Raw genomic sequence first — 17,828 nt, 5'->3', positions numbered from 1 at the left:
CACACACACACACACACACACACACACACACACACACACGCATATATGGAGCAGAATGAGTGCAGAAGATGAATAGATAGAAGACAGGTAATCAATGGCTGCTAATAAAAAGAATAGAAAAGACAGCAGTAAAGTAAAGAAATGTGAGTGAATATGAAAATGACTCCTCAAGCTTTTTAACTGTAAAGCTGCAGTTCATAATTTTATGTAAGCTTATTTTTTTATATTAGCAGTGGTATTTGCCTTTTGTTTATGTCATAAAACTATGTTGTAATAGTTATTGCTGACCTCTGCTTTTCAGTTTATTTTACCAGCAGCCGTCATCTTTTTGTTGATTTTTTTTCGGTTGTGACGGACCATGTTTGGTTTTATTTATAGGTGGCATTTATGCTTCCACCCAAAAAAATGCTGGCGAATAAAATCAACCGCGAAAACTAAACTGTGTATGTGAAAATTGTTTCATTTTAAAAAACATTGATTTATCCAGAAACGCTACCACTGCGGCGATATTGAGGTTTTTCAGTTACCCACTGAAACCTTTCCTGGAAATGGAGAAGCTTTTGACACACTGCGGTGTTTTCATTGGCCTCTTCATAGCTTAACAAATGAAACTACCTGTGTGATTAAATAGTCGTGTAAGTGCAGGTGAAACAATCCTCATACAGATGAGGACAGAATTCGACTGCAGTTGTTACTTGTAGTTCTCAACGAGCCCATTTCTCTTTGGTGAATCTCTCGACTTCCTCCAAATTTGGTGGTGTTCCAAGATGGACCTTGGACTTTAGTTCATCCCACAGATTTTCAATAGCATTCAAGTCCGGCCTTTGTGCAGACCAGTCAGTAACGCTTACTTTGGTTCTTCACCAGGAGTGTTTGTTCACGTATATTTTGAGTCATTGCCATGTTGGAAGATCCAGACCCAGTTTTTCTGCTTACTGCTCGAGGGGTTTTTTTTCAAAATCATCACATATTCTTCTTTCTTCATGACTAGACACAATGAAGAATCGCACAGCATAATACTCCCACCACTGCTGTGGGGGCTGTGTTCTTTAGGTTGTACACCTCTTCCTTTTTCTCTCCAAACATAAGCAGCATCTTTGTGGCCAGAGAGTTTCAGTTTAGTTTCATCCGATCAGACGAACTTGCAGTATGCGTCCAGGTTGTGGAATGAAGTTCTTGGTTCAGCCTCTGAGTCTATACAGGTTCTGTACAGGGTTGTGGTGATTGTCCTGTCCTCTACAATTCCTATTTGGCTGAGTCCTTCACTCGTGTCCTGGCAGTTGCTCTGGGGTCTTTAGTCACATCTCTCGCTACTTTTCTTTCTAGTCTTTGAAGTCTTGTTTCCTACCTCTGCGAGGGTTGTTCTGTACTCTGTGACTGTCTTTGAATTTCTTGATATTACTTCTCTTTCCAGTTCTTGACACTTTGAAACACTTTGAAACACTCTAATCATTTTGTATGTTCATCTTCTGCTTTGTGACCATCAACAAAGTCTAAACTGATTGCTTTTGTTTTCGGCATGATGCTGTCTCAGCTTTAAAGAAAATGCTATGCTGAAAATCCCTTGCTCTTTTATAAAAGCACTTGGGAAATTTTTGACAAATTCGAATTTCATTGAAATTTCTAAACTTTATTTAGCGTAACCCCCTCTCTTTATTTGTCCTCCCCAGTGTAGGGATTTCAGTTTCATCTTGAATGTAAATTAGTCGCTTCTTTGGAGGACTACCTGGTTATGCTTCCTATAATTTTAACTCGCAAAAATAGATCCAGACAAAAAAAACACATCAGAGCTCGACAGAAATAGAAGATAAAAGCAAGAAGAAGAGGCAGTGTGAGTCAGAGGGGTTTACTGAAATAGACCAAAGGAGAAGAAGAAAACATAACAGGGCTACAAATAGTGCGGCATGTCATTAACATGGGAAAGCATGTTCTATGTACAGAAACAATAAAAACCGTCTGCGCTGACTCACGCTGTTTTTTTAGCCCCTCCCCTGTTTGTTTCTTCCCGCTCTGCTGTGTTTTCTCTCTCTTGCACGCCGTCTCCTTTTCCTCGCTGTCTGCATAAATGAGATTTCAAACGATCTTTGATTTCAGCTTAACTGAAGTATCATCTGACACCAACCAGTTACAATATCTCCCCATCACTGTTGTAAACGTCTCCTCTGTTTGATCTCCTGTCTCCTATAAAGGCTTTATGGTACCAGCTCCCCTACCACACACACACACATTTATTTCTTTTTTTCTTTCTACCCAGGGTACCGAGAGGGGTTTCTATGGAAACGAGGAAGAGACAACGGTCAGTTTCTCAGCAGAAAGTTTGTCCTGTCAGAGAGGGAGGGAGCGCTGAAATACTTCAACAAGCAGGATGTAAGAAACACGATACAGCCAATAGCAGAATTTCTCTTTGGTGCACAGCAGCCATACTGAGGAATGTGAGACTTTTACAATTCATTGTTTACCCCTGCTCCTGTCAAGGCCAGAGATCCCAAGGCAATAATGAAAATAGAAACCCTCAATGCCACCTTCCAGCCTGCCAAGATTGGCAACCCCTGCGGACTGCAGATCACCTACCTGAAAGACAACAGCACAAGGAACATCTTTGTTTACCACAGCGACGCCAAGGTACGCACGTGCATGTATTACACACATTTCTGCACAAGTAACTCCAAATTACTATGTACACTAAAATGACGGGCTTCTGCTTCTCACGCGCGGAGCTTTAAAAATAGCACAGAGGAGATCTGTGGCCTCAAAAGATGACTCTGATGGCAGAGTGCAGACTTTAATTTGAGGACACTATGCCTTAGATTATGAACAAAGCACAATACTGTGCAAAAGTCTTTGCCCTCCATCATTTCTTTATATTTTGCTAAGAATCTGGAAAATAGGGAGTTTGTACAATTCTAACAAGCTTGAAAGTCTCCACCACAGCCTGGAGTGTCTTAGGCAGCTTTCTTTCAGTCTTCAGGAACAGTTCTCCACGCTTCTCCAAGGACATTTAAAGCTTCTTTGTTTTTTAGTTTTTATTGGAGAGAAGACAGAAAACCTGGGAGAAAGACCAGAAGGAGAAGGCCTTGGGGCAAATTTAAACCAGGCTTCTGCATCACCATTAATTCAGTTTAAATAAAGTGAATTGTACAACATGTTCTCATCCAAATCGTTGGTGTGTTTCGCGTTTGGAGGCATGACAGCCTTTGAAATAATAATAATAATAATAATAATAATAATGATAATAATAATAATAATAATAATAATAATAATACATTTTATTTGAAAGTGCCAAGACATCCAAGGACACTTAACAATAGAATAAAACACATAATAGAACAATGACAGAAGAAAAATAAGAAAACAAGAGCACAAGATAACGTACACAAACAACAGGTTCACAGTGAATATGCAGAGTTGAAAAGATGGGTTTTGAGTAGGGATTTAAAATGGAGGAGAGAATCAAGGTTTCTTATACAGTGGAACCCCAACTTACCAAATTTATTCGTTCCCGAGGGTCTTTCGTAAGTCGAAGCACCCATCGCGCCTTTTGAGTGAACGATAGGCTAATTGCTAACGGCAACAACAATACGTCGTTTATTAAGTGGAACAGCGAAGCGCAAGTACAAAAGCCACGGGGTTGTCACATGATTCGGACGGCATTGTAGGCATTCTAGGCTCAGCCAATCAGAGCCAGCAGATTTCATAACACGGGCATTTTGCCGTAACACGGGCAGAAATATTGCCGTTCAGTGCCTTCGTAACTTGAATTTTTCGGGGGTATTCGTAAGTCGGCGTTCCACTGTACCTGGGGTAGAGAGTTCCACAGCCTGGGAGCAGAGCAGCTGAAGGCCCTGCTTACCATGACGGTGAGGCGGAAAGAAGGCACAGCAAGCTGAACAGAAGACGAGGGTCGAAGTGAGCGGGCAGAAGAGAGGTAGGGAGGAGCGAGGTTATGAAGGACCTTGAAGGTGACCAGAAGAAGTTTGTACACTATCTGGAATTTCACACGGAGCCAGTGAAGTTCCTGGAGAACAGGGGTGATGAATGAATTTGTACATGTACCTTTGTTTTACGTTCTGATCATGAATCACTTTGGAAAACACTATCTGATAGGGTTAAGGTTAGGGTTAGGGCTCGGACTGGAATGGACGGCTGGAGCCTCTGCTCTAAGCATGTGTTACCGCCTCAAACGCCATTCTATTGGATTCAATTGACAATCCGGAGCGTCTCATAGTAACGCGAAATGTACCCTTCCGCGTCCTTATGAGATGCCTCGGGCTGTGATAAATCGTCAGTATGTTACGCGTTGGGAATGAGAATTCTCTGGACCTTTATTTATATAGCTCCAAATCACAACAGCAGGCACCTTAAGGTGTTTTATATGGTAAGGTAAAGGCAGTATGTGGGTCACCTGCACAGCCCAATGAGAAAAACCAGGACACAACGTTCATAGATTGGTCATCTTCTGAACATAGTGTTTTAGGTTTGCCACTTCTTCTTTTGTCCATTTTTCTTAAAGCCACACCATGATGAGATATTCCAAGTTTTCAGCGAATTGCTTTTTGAGAATCATCATCTTGGTTTAATTATACTATTTTATATTTGTCCCATTGTGTTATCTTTGCCATTTTTCAGATTTTTTAACAAATTCTGCACTTTAGTGACAGGCTGCTGGAAACAAAGTGTCTAAAAATACAATTAGTTCTTTGCTAAGCTGTCTGTTCTGTGTCGAAAGAACACTCGTGCGTTTCCTTGAGCTTTGCTTTTCATGCTTGCATGATTCATAAGTCAGTGTTAAGTGGCTTAACAACAACAACAACAAAATATTGCGCTGAAAACATTCACACCACTTTTTTAAAAATTGCAATAATGTTTACCTCCTTGGAAGCAAAATGTAAAGAAATTAGGGGCAAATCTAGACTTGTGCACAGTCCTGGAAGCAGCCAGTTGTTCAAAAACTAGGATGTTATATTAAGATGAAAATAGCTGTGATCGCTACAGTTTTGCCTGTTATCACGAAATGAATTAAATCAGTCAGAATGCACTGAGTGCGCTCCACCTGCTAGGCTTATTAACCTTAATTAAAACACAAGCATTTACATCAAATTAAATCTTAACTTTTAACTGTTATTTTAATATGATTTGATACTGAAATGATGACAACAGTAAGCACCTGCACATATTTATGGGATTTCAGACCTAGTGAGAGAAAAACGTGAAGAGGCCTCGAGTCCTGGGGAGTAATGAATCATTCTAGTTGTGAAATCATGTTTTGTCTGGTTGGTCTGGCTATAGCTGCTACAGACACCAGCGCTGAAGCTAGTGCTGGATTAGCCAGTTGTTATACCAAAGGTGATGAAATATGCCAGTTGTAATACAAAATCAAAGCCATGTTCTTAGACAAAAGCGTCGAGTGTCAACTTCCTAAAATGCAGCCACACCTGTTGCTTGATTGAGGGTCAGAACATTTGAATCTGACTCTGAGTAAATGTTAAGGACATGCAAATAGTGAGTAATGTTTGCAGGCTCTCTTAGGTTAGGCCAGTTCATTGTTATTAAGGTGCAGGGTGTGTTCACAGGTGTTGTAGCCCTTCCGCTCCCAGAGGTAACGGATCAGTCCAATAAAGCTCCTGACAGGCATTTTTCTTCTCATAAAAGTAAATGGATGGATGATGATGTCTGCACACACTAACCCGCCCCTCTGCCCAACACCCACACCCTGATCTGCCACTGCTGCTGGTCACATAGATATCATTTGGAAAAACTGTAAAATATCGGCACTGAGCATAATCTGTGACTCCTTCTTCCTCTGTATACAGTTATCCAGTGGTTAGAGCATTTTAAATGTTTTTGTTTGTATGACCAACAGTAGGCCTTCACCGGCCACTTTATTAGGCACACATTAGAAGGACTTTTGCCTTAATTCCTAATGGGGTAGATTCATCTAGTCCTGCAAACATTCCTCAGTGATTTTGTTTCATGCTAACATGACAGCATCACACAGCGTTTGCACGCAGTGATGTAACTCTCCTGCTCCACCACATCCCAAAGGTGCTGGCTTGAGATCTGGTGATTGTGGAGACCATTAGAGTCCAGTGAACTCAGTGTCACGTTCAAAGAACCAGTTTGAGATGATTTGAGCTTTTTAACGTGAAAGCAGCTATCAGAAGATGGCAACACTGAGGTCAAGGGATGGACGTGGTTAGCAGAAATTCTCAAATGGACTGTGGCATTTAAATGATGCTCAGCTGGTACTAAAGGGCCTAAAGTGTGCTATTACAGGACCATCACCAGCCTGAACCGTTGATACAATAATGAGCAGCTGAACAAGTATACCTAATAAAGTGGCTGTGAATGTGTAAGATAGTGATAGAGCTCTTAGACACTGCAGTAAATATGGTATCGTAAGCTATGGTTGCCCAATGATCAAGCCACACGCTGAAAGATACAAACAAACACCGTTAGCTTACTGAACAACACAAACAGCCATATCTGACATCTTATAGCCCTGCTATGTGTAAGATAAGCTGTCCATCATTACACTTCCTCCCTGAATACAATTCTGCACTTCAACCTTTAAACTGACGGTGTGTGTTCCTGAGAGTTTTACACTGCTGAGCCTCACGTTGCTGCTACGTTACTGGGATTTGGGGCTGAAGCAGAATTAGAGGGAGACATAATCAAAGCTGAACAGATGAAAGAGAAGAAACGGAGAGGTTTTAAAGCCATTTGGTGGAGTAAGAATGACAAAGGGTGCACTGCTCCCTCTGCTGGTGCATTACAGTTCCTGCCTGCTGTCACAGGAAGGGTTCACTGGGTTCATTCAGCATCCCTGTCACTCTCACGTTTTGTAGCGGATTTATCGACAGCGCTGCAGCTTCCACGCAGCAACGCACGCCTTGGAATTCATTCTGCTGTGTGTGACAGATACCTTCATCCAAAATCTGTTTTATTTACTCAGAACAGAAATGACGGATTAGAATGAATAAGATATGAAGTGTGGCAGGGCATGGTACCACTGAGAGAGCTTTTTGTCCTTTGCAGGAGATGGTCGACTGGTTCAATGCTATCAGAGCTGCCAGGTTCCACTACCTGCAGGTTGCCTTCCCGGGAGCGAGTGACGAAGAGGTGAGGATGGTGTGATTTAAGCATGCGCATCACTGTTACTGAGCTTATAGTTTCAAAAAATAAACAGCATTCTCAGAGGTGTCTGTTCATGATGCTTTTCTACTGCATGGCAGTCTTGACGCCTCTGATCCCACTGCACATGTCCATGCTGAAATAAGGGCAGTTTTTAATATTTCATGCATGCTTTTTCTTTTTTCTTTACATGATTCTCTTTTGTCTATTTGCTGCTCCAGCTGGTGCCCAAACTGACCCGAAGCTTTATGAAGGAAGGCTTTATGGAGAAAACGGGTCCAAAGGTTGGTGCTGTAGTCATCCCTCTATAGTGAACTAAGGATGATAGTATCAGTTACACCTGAGTTTCAGTGTTCAGGTGACCTAAATATGGCCAAAGTGTCTCCAGGTTCAGAGTAGTGCATTGGTTCCTAATCTTTTAGCCTCCTGGTTTCTTCTGCTGGAATTATTTTTAAGGTTATGGAGGCTCAAGGGAGTAAATCTGTTCAGAATTCTGCAATAAAAAAGTAAACATTAGCGATTACAATTATTGTTCTTCTTTCTCATTCTGTGAACCATTACAACCATAAACCAGACTGACCTAATTAAGTCTGAGTCATGCCTAAAGCTAAGGCTAGCTGTGTTGTAAATTGTAATTAATTATTTAAGAAAATATTTGAAAGTTTGAAAATGCAGTAGTGAAAGTGATGGAACAAATGCAGATTTCATTAACTGTATATAAAAGATGGGCGTAATTTGTCAGTCTGAAAATGAAAGGGAGTTAAAATGCATTCTTTCTAATGACCAGCAGGGGGCGACTCCTCTGATCATAGCATATATTATAAATATTAAAAAGTTACTTATTAATGTTGTCGGGTGAAGCTGGAATTTTGACTTTCATTAAAACCTGACCCGATAAGTGAAGGGTGCATGAGGCTAAGAAACTTGGGGACAGTGTACACTCATAGGCTAGCTACTTGTCAATTATAAAATCGAGTCACCCAAAAATCAAACCGGGAACATTGTTTACAAAATAAGCTTCATGTTGTATCCAAAAAGATTTGGAGCTTTATTGCTTGGTTCTCCCATTTGGATTTAGGTTGCTCCAAAAGCACGCTAGTGCACTCTCCCTACCCACTCACCCTACTGACTACACCTGCTATTGTTGGATTAAGTTTCTCTCCAGTATTTCTTTTATTGAAACAAACAAGGTATTAATTGCCTTTGGTGTTCTTATCCCTTGTTGCCAAAGCTGTGTAGACCCAGTTTTTTGTAGTCACTTCCTGTTGACCATTTGAAAGAATGGCTTTCACTTTTTCAGACCAGGAAGCTCCATCCATCCTTTGTATACAGTCTATAGGTTGCAAGAAGAAGTATGGCTGTGTAGGAGTCATCTGCTCGCTCAATTTATTTTCTCAAATGGTCTCAGATACTAGTTTGGTTTAATACAGCATGATGGTGACTTTGTTAAAGTGAAACAAACGACGAAGCAGAATATGATTTAGGGCGTGGCTACTTTGTGATTGATGCTGCAGCATTTTTCAGTTTCTCAGTAAGACCCAACAATTGTTAATGACATCTTGACATCTGATTCCACAAAACGGTACTTGACAGCCTAATAGTTCGAGTCACAGTGGCTATGTAATCTTTTATATACAGTATGTATTATAAAAGCTAAAAACTAAAGAAGAAATTTTGGAGCTTTTTTCTCCCTCGTGGTAAAATTATGATTGTTTTTTCTTTACCTGTATTTGAAGCAGTTTCTTTGAGTTTAGGGAGGAGTGAGTATTGCAAGTTGCAACAAAACTTCATCTTCATGTCTTATGATAAGTGACAAAATGTGCGTTTGTCTCCCTCCTTTCAACAAATGTACTGTCTGTCTTACTCTGCGTTAGCACACTGAGGGCTTCAAGAAGAGGTGGTTTACGATGGATGACAGGCGGCTCATGTATTTCAAAGACCCTCTGGTAAGAAGAGCGCTGCATCGACCCAACCTTTTGATTTGGTTCATTTGTGGCTTGCTTAGTTTGTCTTTCTGTCCCTCAGGATGCCTACGCCCGCGGGGAGGTGTTCATCGGCAGCAAGGAGAACAGCTACACTGTCCTGGCTGGCTTGCCTCCGTCCACACAGGGCTACCACTGGAACCACGGCATCACCATCGTCACGCCAGACAGGAAGTTCCTCTTTGCCTGTGAGACCGAGGCCGAGCAACAGGACTGGATAGCCGCTTTCCAGAGGGTCATAAATCGACCAATGAGGCCACAGGAGTACGCAGGTCATTAAGTAAAACATTAGAGTCCTAAAATGGTTTATTTATTTTTTTGCATGTTTTGTTGTGGGGGAAAGGGCATGTGTAAAGCTTTAAAATCCTACCATTATATACGGACTATAAGCGAAACACGAAAAAAAATGAATTTCCTGTTACTGAAAGTCGTTTTCTCTGTGTCCCTGCAGTGGAGGCCCATTTCAAACACAAGCCTTGAAATCTGCTGGAAACCAAGCGCTCAACTGGACCAGCCCGGTCTCATTCAGATCAGAGACGGCCCCAGGGTGCGACCACTGACCATGGCTAGAAGAGGCGGGGTGGGTCTTATGGGTCACGAGGGGTTTTAGGGATGGGCCGAGATGGGAAAACACGAAGAAAGGAAAGGAAACACCGGCAGGACTCCAGTCTGTCTCGTGTACGAAGCCTAAAACTCTAACGGGACTCGAGGCCCCTCATGGCCAAGGGTAGATGATGTCATCACTCTTGCGCTTACCAACCTTGTGTTGTACATTATCACATCAGAAACCCTTTCCTCTCCTCTCCTCAGCCATGTGGACCCTTCCCCTTGCAACAAGCTCCTCCTCCCCCTTCCCACCCAGAATTTTTTGTCTTGTGAATGGTTCATTCTGTCTGTAATCTAATGTAATTATGTAATCTAGAGTCATTTCACTGGTTGCTTAACAAAGACAATGCATTGTTAATTTATTGAATGTACAGTTTTGATGACAGTGGCTTATTCTGTGTGCGTGCGACGTTTTTCATTGAGGACACTGTGAGGTTGAACCTCCCGCACTAAAACCCTGGTAAACCTGAAATCTGCAAAGTGCTGTTAACAACAAATATGCATACGAAACACACAAACATACACACAACAATCTCTCAGTGAGCACCTCTGCTGTTTCGGCAGCACGAGGTGGCATATCTGCATCCAGGCAGGGTTACCTTTCAAACCTCAATCTGACAGATGTTCTCTTATTTATTTGTACTGTTGAACATACTGAGTCATCGTAGACGGTTATCGCTGCTTTCCAGGATTGTAATGTGACAGGATTGTAATTTATATGACACTTCTACAGACGTTTCGTTTAATCTTTGCATCTTGTTTTAAAGACACATGGTTGTGTTGATCCTTAAATCACAGTGATAGTTTGTTTCATTATAAAATCAATACAAAGGATCCTGAAATGAGCTGCCGGTGTTTTGGATTGTCCTCCGTGTTCCCTCTTCTCTGTTGTCTTTCAACAGTTTTCCACACACTGATCCATCTGCTGTTGCTTTCAAGTAACCTTGAATCCTGATTGGTGCACAAAAGTCTAAACTAAACCATGGCTGACAACAATACACAAATACACCTGTTGAAAGTACTGTCTTTTTGAGCATGGCTGCCAGTGCTCCCCAATTCTTCCACTAGGTGGAGCTCTTTTATCACCCCGCCACTGCTCACAGGGCGATGTGAATCATGTGCGAGCATGTGGGGGACATTAATGTAAACTGAAGCAGTTTGTACAAACAGATGGCAAAAAAAATAGACTGACACTTTAGTCCAGAAGGATACTACACTGCTGGGAAATTACTGAAAGAGAGTTAGAGATCCATTCTCTTAACTTACAGACAAAACATACAAAGTCCACGTCGTGAACAGCTACTGGACCTTCTTGCTCTGAGGCAGCAGTGTTAACCACTGTCAGAGTGAGAGGTAGTTTTATATTGAAATCGACACATCCTTATGTGTCTCTGGTGTCACAGGTAAAATATAATAATATAATCATATATTCTCTGACCGCTTGGAAAATGGTTGCAGAAGGTTGCTGGCTGTCATTCAGGGAAAACTTTCTGCTTTGGTTATTAGTCACAGTTGCCCATAGTTTGCATGGAAGACCCTTACTCATCTGCAAACACAAACACAATGCTAGCCAATCGTACAAACCAGAGAGCATTCAAAGTAACGTTTACTTTAAAGCCAGACGGTCTTTGTTTCTGGCTTATGACACACTTTTTAGAGTTTCACTAGCTCCTGTGTATTTCCGTGCTAACTGTGGCAATCTGTTAGCAGACAAAATAATCAGCAACCAGGCGGGAAATGCACATTTTTTTCCTTGCAACCAGTGGTTGCACTGATATGTGTGAATATATATCGATTTCAGAGCAACTACCACCAACCTCCAGCAACCACTTGCCAACCGGTCAGGGAGCACAACAATTTTCTCATAGTTTTGAGATGGTTGTCGACTGTTCTCTAGGCTGGTGTGTGACTTGGACTTCATTTACTTGACCCCAGACTGTTACACATCTGAAACAGTGGAACACTTAATATCATATGGTTACTGACCACGTGACTACAAAATCAAAACTGATTATTCGATTGGTAAAAGCTTGGGTGACATTTTTAATTGATGACATATTTTATTAAAATCATTAGAAGCTCAAACGCTATTTGAGAGTTAGCCTAGTTCTTGAGCTCCCAATTTGAAAAAAAAATGATACAAAGAGGTAGAAGCAGGGGGTGAGAAGCCTTAAAAAAAATAACCTTGAAAGTTATTGAGTAGGAAAGTCAATTTCTGGTGTTGTTTTTTTCCACTATTTTTTTTTTTTTTTTGGAGAACTTCAGAAATCCCAGCTTCACAGTTGCCATCGAATGCAACACTATACCCAGAGCCAAGGGTGGTGTGAATATGCTCATGTCTCTCTTAGTGAGAAAGCAAAATGTCATAATTCCCCTCATGTGGACCTACTTAAGACATATACTCATCACAGGGATCACTGAATGAAATGATAGATGTTCAGTTCCCTCCTTTAAACTCAAATAAACAGCCTGAATTTTCAAGTGACATGTTAGAAGCTCAGTTTGTTTTACAGTGGATGGGGCTCACTGGTCAGCAGCAAATGGAGCTTGGCATGTGTGAAGTTGCACACTCACCACAGAATAAAGACTTAACTGAAGGTCTGTTGGTGCAAATGTCACCTGATGATCTCGCCACTCTTCCACAAACGTCCGCACGTTGGCTCCAGGGCTGTACGCACATGTGAATAAATCAATGTCTCTTCTGTCTGGCGCCCTTGTTGTCGTTGGCACCTGGGTTGTCACGGTAAACTGCTGAGACAGGGAGCCACTGAGCTGCAGCAGCCGGCTCAGACCCACACAGGAAGTGTTTAAAAACGGGTGTGTTTGTCCTAAAGATACTACGGTCACTGAGTGGCTGGAACATGTGGCAAACATTCATTCTCAGTGAACCTGCGGCTTCACAGCACTGCAGTCCTTACATGGACGTAATAAGCACAACCTCAGCTTCATTTTTGGTTATTTTTTATTGTCAGTATAGCAGGTCTACACAGCCATTGAGTGTAGGACTTGTTTTTACCCACATTTCTTTCTTCTTTAATAATTTGTGTGTTTCTTGTGTGGTGCCTCTGTGAAAACCTCACCCAGCTGTCCCGCCTATCAAACCTTGTGGCTGACGGACAGGACAGCCGCAGCTTGGACTGTGAAATTAACTAATCTCCTCACAGGAAACTCAGCAGGAGCAGCTGTCACAGTGGAAATGAAGCAGCAGGAGGGACCGGGTCTGCAGAGAACAACTGATAGGACCAAGAGGGGCTTCAAAACTCCTGCTCACAGGTACAACTTCCTTTTACGTAAACTACAAATTCGGCAAAACATCTTTTATTTTGTCCAACTATCATACATAACCACGAAATGCAACACATGCTATACCAAACAGTTAAGCAGGCGTGGGCCTTTAAGGCTTGCAGGTCTCCTGTTTTTAATCTAATTAAGAAAAGTTACAATCTCCTGGTCATGTCGATGTAAATCACATTCTTACTGGTGAAGGAATAAGAAGCCCTTTGGAAACGCGTCACTTTCCAAGTGACTTTAATAAAAGTGTATAAAAATTAGGAAACTATTTAAGTTTTAGTGTGGAAAAGTGTTATAAAACGCCCTGTCTGAAATAGGTGCTACTTTCATGCTGAAATTTCATTAGTGTGGCATTTCAGTGGAACATTTTGGTGTCCAGGGCGGGTTTAAATGTCACTCTGCAGGTGTTTGTACTCAAAGTGGACAAAAACGCTAACGTTTTTTTGCCTGAAAATCAACAAATGCAGCAATATATGACACACTATGTGAGTTACGGCCGGCAATGATCATCAATGTTCAAATATTTTGGTCTGTTAGAAGTCAGTCTATATGGCTATATATTTTTGTCTTCTTCAAGGCCTGGTGAGGGTCGTATAGATGGGCTGCTCCCAGCCAGAGGGAGGACTATGAGTAGGTGGTGCCAAGGCCAGGCTGTTGATCAGTGGGGTGGTGTAAGACCTGCGGGAGGAATGAAAGTATGGGTACTGATACAGGCTGGCGGGGTAACCAGAGAAAGCGCTGTAGAAGCTGGAGTTTTGAAGGTCGGTGTAGTCTGACTGGTTGGCAGACGAGGAGGTGGTAGGGGTGGAGGAAGGACAGACGCCCGAACCCAGGGATGTATACTCAGGTTGGTGTGACGGTGGTGGAGGACTTGAGGAGTTGTAGTGACCCGGGCTCATCCGCTCAGTTTTAATCTGAGGTTTTTGGCCGCCATCCTTGTGCAGCCCGTCGGTCTCACAATTGGAAGAGGGTAGTGGCATTCCAGCGGAAGTCCCACCAGACATTTTGGACGTCCAATTTTGGATGTTGGGAGTGTGACAGTCGGTGCTGGGTGGGATGAAAGTACCGGAGGGGTTGTTGGTGTCTGGCGGGGTTAGAACAGTGGCACCGTGGCTGTTTGGAGGCAGGTACTGGTCGAGCTCGTGAACGTCGAAGGCGTCGATGGTGCCGATGACGTCAGTGCTGAGCTCAGAGATGTCTACGTTACTGAAGTCAATGTTCTGACGGTTGGGAGGAGGAGCAGCGCTGGAGCTCAATGTGTCCACAGACTGATGGTTCTCGTGTTTGGGTCCCATGTGCAGGTCTGTTTTAGGGGTGGTGGGAGGTGTTGGAGGCCCGTGAGACTGACCTGGAACGCAAAATCAAGTGAACCTTAATCAGCTTTTTCACATTTAACTAAAAAAAAAAAGGGAAAAGAAACGAAACGAGTATCACAGTGTCATCACCTGTTCTGTCTGAATGGTAATGCTGCTCCACTTCCCCTGTGCCAGCCAGCCTGGCCACACCCGGGTCCATTTTATACAAGCCCTGCTTCTGCTGCTGCTGTTGGACCAGCGCAGGTCTGCAGTCGCCCTGGTCCGGTTTATTGCTCTTGCGTCTCCGAGGCTGGTACTTATAGTCTGGGTAGTCTTTTTTGTGCTGCAGCCTCAGCCTCTCGGCCTCCTCAACAAAGGGACGTTTCTCTGTTTCAGAGAGAAGTCTGAGGAGGACAGGGACAAGTCAGAGAACAACCGCTGGCGTTTCAAACACAGCAGGAAGCAAAAAACCCCAAAAAAACCTCAAAAACACAGACAGACTCCTTGCTTCTTTCATCAGTGATGTCAATAACTACAGTTATTCACATAAGTAATCACATAAGAACTCTATACATGTTACAGTTTTGTGTATTTTCCATTTCATTCTACTTTATATGAATACTCCATCACAGAAATACCCACTTACATACTTACTTACATAAGTGCATTAACGCAGGACTTCTTTATTTTACTTAAATAAAGAATATGAATATTTCCTTTTCTTAAAAAATCTACAGTTACTGAGACATGAAAGATGAAGTTGTTTTTTTGTACTGTACAGATAAAGCCACAATGAAGTGGTTCCTCAGTGTGTATTACCACAACCACAAAATGATATTCCCGCCATAATAGCTTTGTTTATGCACAATCTGCAGGTTTTCTCTCATTTTACTGGAATTCTTTCTTGTTTTTGTTTGTTTCAGTGAATAAAACAGGCCTGTCATGATATTAGATTTACATTACATAATCGTGGTAATGAAAAAAAAAGGGGGGGAACACACAGTAACATAGTAATTTAAAAAATCTATTGAATTCTACAAAAATGCAGATGCATGGAGGAGTCCAGAGTCTGTAACTCCAGAGATCAGTCATGTTTAGTCAGTGTTTCAGTACTGTGCAGGTGCTCATCAGATGAAACTCAGGTGTACTCACCGCCACAGCTTTCCCAGCGTCTTGCTGAGCTCAGCGTTGTGCAGATGTGGATACTGGTCCGCCAGCTTCCTCCGCGCTGCCTGCGCCCAAACCATGAACGCGTTCATAGGCCGTTTCACGTGAGGTTTACTCTTCAGCCCCCTCTCCCCCAGACTGGGCACAGGCACCAGCGACCAGTCGTAACCTTTTAGCACCTGCGACACAGCGTCGCGAATGCAGGTGGGGAACCGCTCGTCTTCCGAGCAGCTCTCCAGTTTGGGCGTAATCCCGGGCGGGCGCGCTGCCTCCTTCGCTTCGGGCCTTACCGGAGAGGCCGGAGACTCTGAATCCGATCCATGCTGGGACGCAGACCCGTCGGTTCCCGCTGGACTGCATGCCTGCTGTGACAATGGCTTGTTCTCCTCAGTCATGTTTGGTGCTGCAAAGATCTACTGACCCCCACCCTCCAAAATCCCAAAGAGCTCTCTAGTTGCGTAAAGGCGCGCGCCTTTGTAGAAAGAGTGTAACCCCGCGTAAATAACCAAAATCCCGGATTTGGTCTGTTGAATTTTTCCATTCCGTCTCACATCCTCCTCCAGGACCAGGCAAATGTTGACGAGGGACGGTTACATTCTACTCTTTGTAGCACTTTAGAGCTCATGTCACTCCACCCCTCTTGTCCTATTGGCTTGTGCAAAGCTTGAGTTTCTTCAGAGCCCCTGAGTAGTTAGTCGAGTGCTGTGATACTGCACACTTTGGTATCCAAGTAAATCCAAGGCCAGTACTGATACTAATACTGACTCTGATTCTTTTATCTTTTAAAGCCAGCTTAACTAGGGGAGAGCATGTCATGATTTATGAGATGAATCATTCTGAACACATATTAATGACCAAATCACTGTGATTGCTACTTTCCACAATAATTAGTTATCACATCAAATCACTTTCATGTATTTCATGTATTTTGAAACTGGGTTTTTTGAAGCCATTGAATATAAAGGTGCCAAGCTTCTCTTGTTTAAATGTGATATAGGCTATAAATTAAAAACATCATAGGCAACACACAAAGAATCAGATATTTTCTACAGTTCATGTCTGAGATATTTTTTTTTCACACAAATAAAGCAAAAAACATTAACATTGTTCAGTGGGCTACATATTGATGTGATACCAATACCACAGTTGTTGTTGATAAAAAAAAATAACTGCATGCACATTTATTCTCTTTTTTGGATTCTATGAGCTGTGAAAACCTGTTCCACTGCTTACCTTTCAATTTCTTTTTCTTTTTTAGAGCTATTATTGCTGAGCTAATTCCCAGATGAATAACTGATTTATTTCATTGTTCAGTAGCTAATCTTTACTCTTCAGCTGTTATTTTCTTTTTAAATGTATCGGTAAGCACCTCATTACTCTTTATACTTTACAAAACAACATCGTTTACTGCAAGCAGGTGACAAGTTAATGGAAAAGTCAGTCTAAGGAGCTGAGCTACCACACGTCCACAGAGAAGCCTCAGTGCACCTCGGTGTGGATTCTCCAAGTCTCTGGAAAACTACTGGAGGGATGGAACATTATTCTTCCAAAAGATATTCCCTCATTTGGTGTTTTTAAAGTGGCGTTGGAGAGCAGTGCCGCTCCAAAATCTTCCATAGTTCTTTCGGTTGGTTCTTGAGACACCTCATGCCCTATGGTCAGTTTGGAGGAAACCACTCCTGTTAGGACGGAAATGTTTCATCATAGTGTAAAGGTGTTCTTTCAGAACAACTCTCTGTTCATTTTCAGTGAACCTTCACTGTAAGACCCAGAGTGACTGCAGGCGGAGTAAAGAAAGTGTAGAGAAAGCTAGGAAAAACATAGAAACAAGAGTCTTTATTCTGCTAAAATTCCACTTGTATTCCTTACCTATTGATAAAAACAACAAATTAGTTAGTTTGCTTAAAAATATTATCCCAACTTGCCCGATGAGGCTGTGATGGATGAAACTGTGGATGTCAACAAGACTGTGATTCAACAGATTTCAAAAAGTTCAGTGTTTTTATTGTAATTGGTTTTGATAAATCTTGCCTCTGACATATGCCCTCTATTTAATAATAATTAAAAAGACCAATATTAACAATGAAACTAATAAAAAACTAAACTACAATAAAAACTTCTCATACAATAAAAACGAACTAAACAACAAAACAAAAGCTCAAAATGAAAAAAGTCATATTATAAAATACAAAAGTATAACAATAAAAATAATATTAGTAATAGTAATAAACCCTATAATAGTGCTAACCTGTGATCTTCATTTCAGCGTCTGAAGAGGGGACTGCCAGAAAAACTCTGACTGGAGAGGAGAGAAGCAAAATGCCTCTCAAACAGCTTCAGGTACAAGAATCCCTCA

The 17,828-nt window shown here is 42.0% G+C and overlaps 2 protein-coding genes across 2 annotated transcripts in view; one reads left to right on the top strand and one right to left on the bottom strand.

Moving 5' to 3' along the window:
• LOC102203381 (arf-GAP with dual PH domain-containing protein 1-like) overlaps window positions 1-10,560 on the top strand; it is a 37,477-nt gene extending 26,917 nt beyond the window's left edge. The window contains exons 5-11 of the mRNA XM_005721864.2: window positions 2,255-2,367; window positions 2,476-2,622; window positions 7,036-7,119; window positions 7,353-7,415; window positions 9,006-9,077; window positions 9,157-9,385; window positions 9,565-10,560. Coding sequence (XP_005721921.1) covers window positions 2,255-2,367; window positions 2,476-2,622; window positions 7,036-7,119; window positions 7,353-7,415; window positions 9,006-9,077; window positions 9,157-9,385; window positions 9,565-9,593 — 737 coding nt within the window. The 3' untranslated portion in view covers window positions 9,594-10,560. The remainder of the gene's footprint in view (window positions 1-2,254; window positions 2,368-2,475; window positions 2,623-7,035; window positions 7,120-7,352; window positions 7,416-9,005; window positions 9,078-9,156; window positions 9,386-9,564) is intronic.
• Window positions 10,561-12,673: 2,113 nt separating this feature from the next.
• Window positions 12,674-16,045, bottom strand: sox8a (SRY-box transcription factor 8a). The gene is made up of 3 exons (XM_005721863.1): window positions 15,458-16,045; window positions 14,456-14,709; window positions 12,674-14,358 (listed from the first exon to the last, which is right to left on the bottom strand). The coding sequence occupies exons 1-3, from the start codon at window positions 15,865-15,867 to the stop codon at window positions 13,583-13,585; spliced, it is 1,440 nt and encodes a 479-aa protein (XP_005721920.1). The 5' UTR covers window positions 15,868-16,045; the 3' UTR covers window positions 12,674-13,582.
• Between the last annotated feature and the right edge of the window lie 1,783 nt (window positions 16,046-17,828).

The sequence above is a fragment of the Pundamilia nyererei genome, unplaced genomic scaffold (genome assembly GCF_000239375.1).
Source record: "Pundamilia nyererei isolate P.nyererei 1_Seehausen unplaced genomic scaffold, PunNye1.0 scaffold00005, whole genome shotgun sequence".
Lineage (NCBI taxonomy): Eukaryota > Metazoa > Chordata > Actinopteri > Cichliformes > Cichlidae > Pundamilia > Pundamilia nyererei.
The sequence above is the reverse complement of the archived record's forward strand: the minus strand, read 5'-3'. Positions and strand labels throughout refer to the sequence as shown.

What these genes read in the sequence shown, in the direction of transcription:
- sox8a (XM_005721863.1), bottom strand. Translation starts at nt 15,867, where the DNA reads ATGACTGAGGAGAACAAGCCATTGTCACAGCAGGCATGCAGTCCAGCG. An exon ending in ACGCTGGGAAAGCTGTGGCG is followed by an intron (nt 14,710 to 15,457) that starts GTGAGTACACCT and finishes TGTCCTCCTCAG; the next exon opens with ACTTCTCTCTGAAACAGAGA. An exon ending in TTACCATTCAGACAGAACAG is followed by an intron (nt 14,359 to 14,455) that starts GTGATGACACTG and finishes TTTGCGTTCCAG; the next exon opens with GTCAGTCTCACGGGCCTCCA.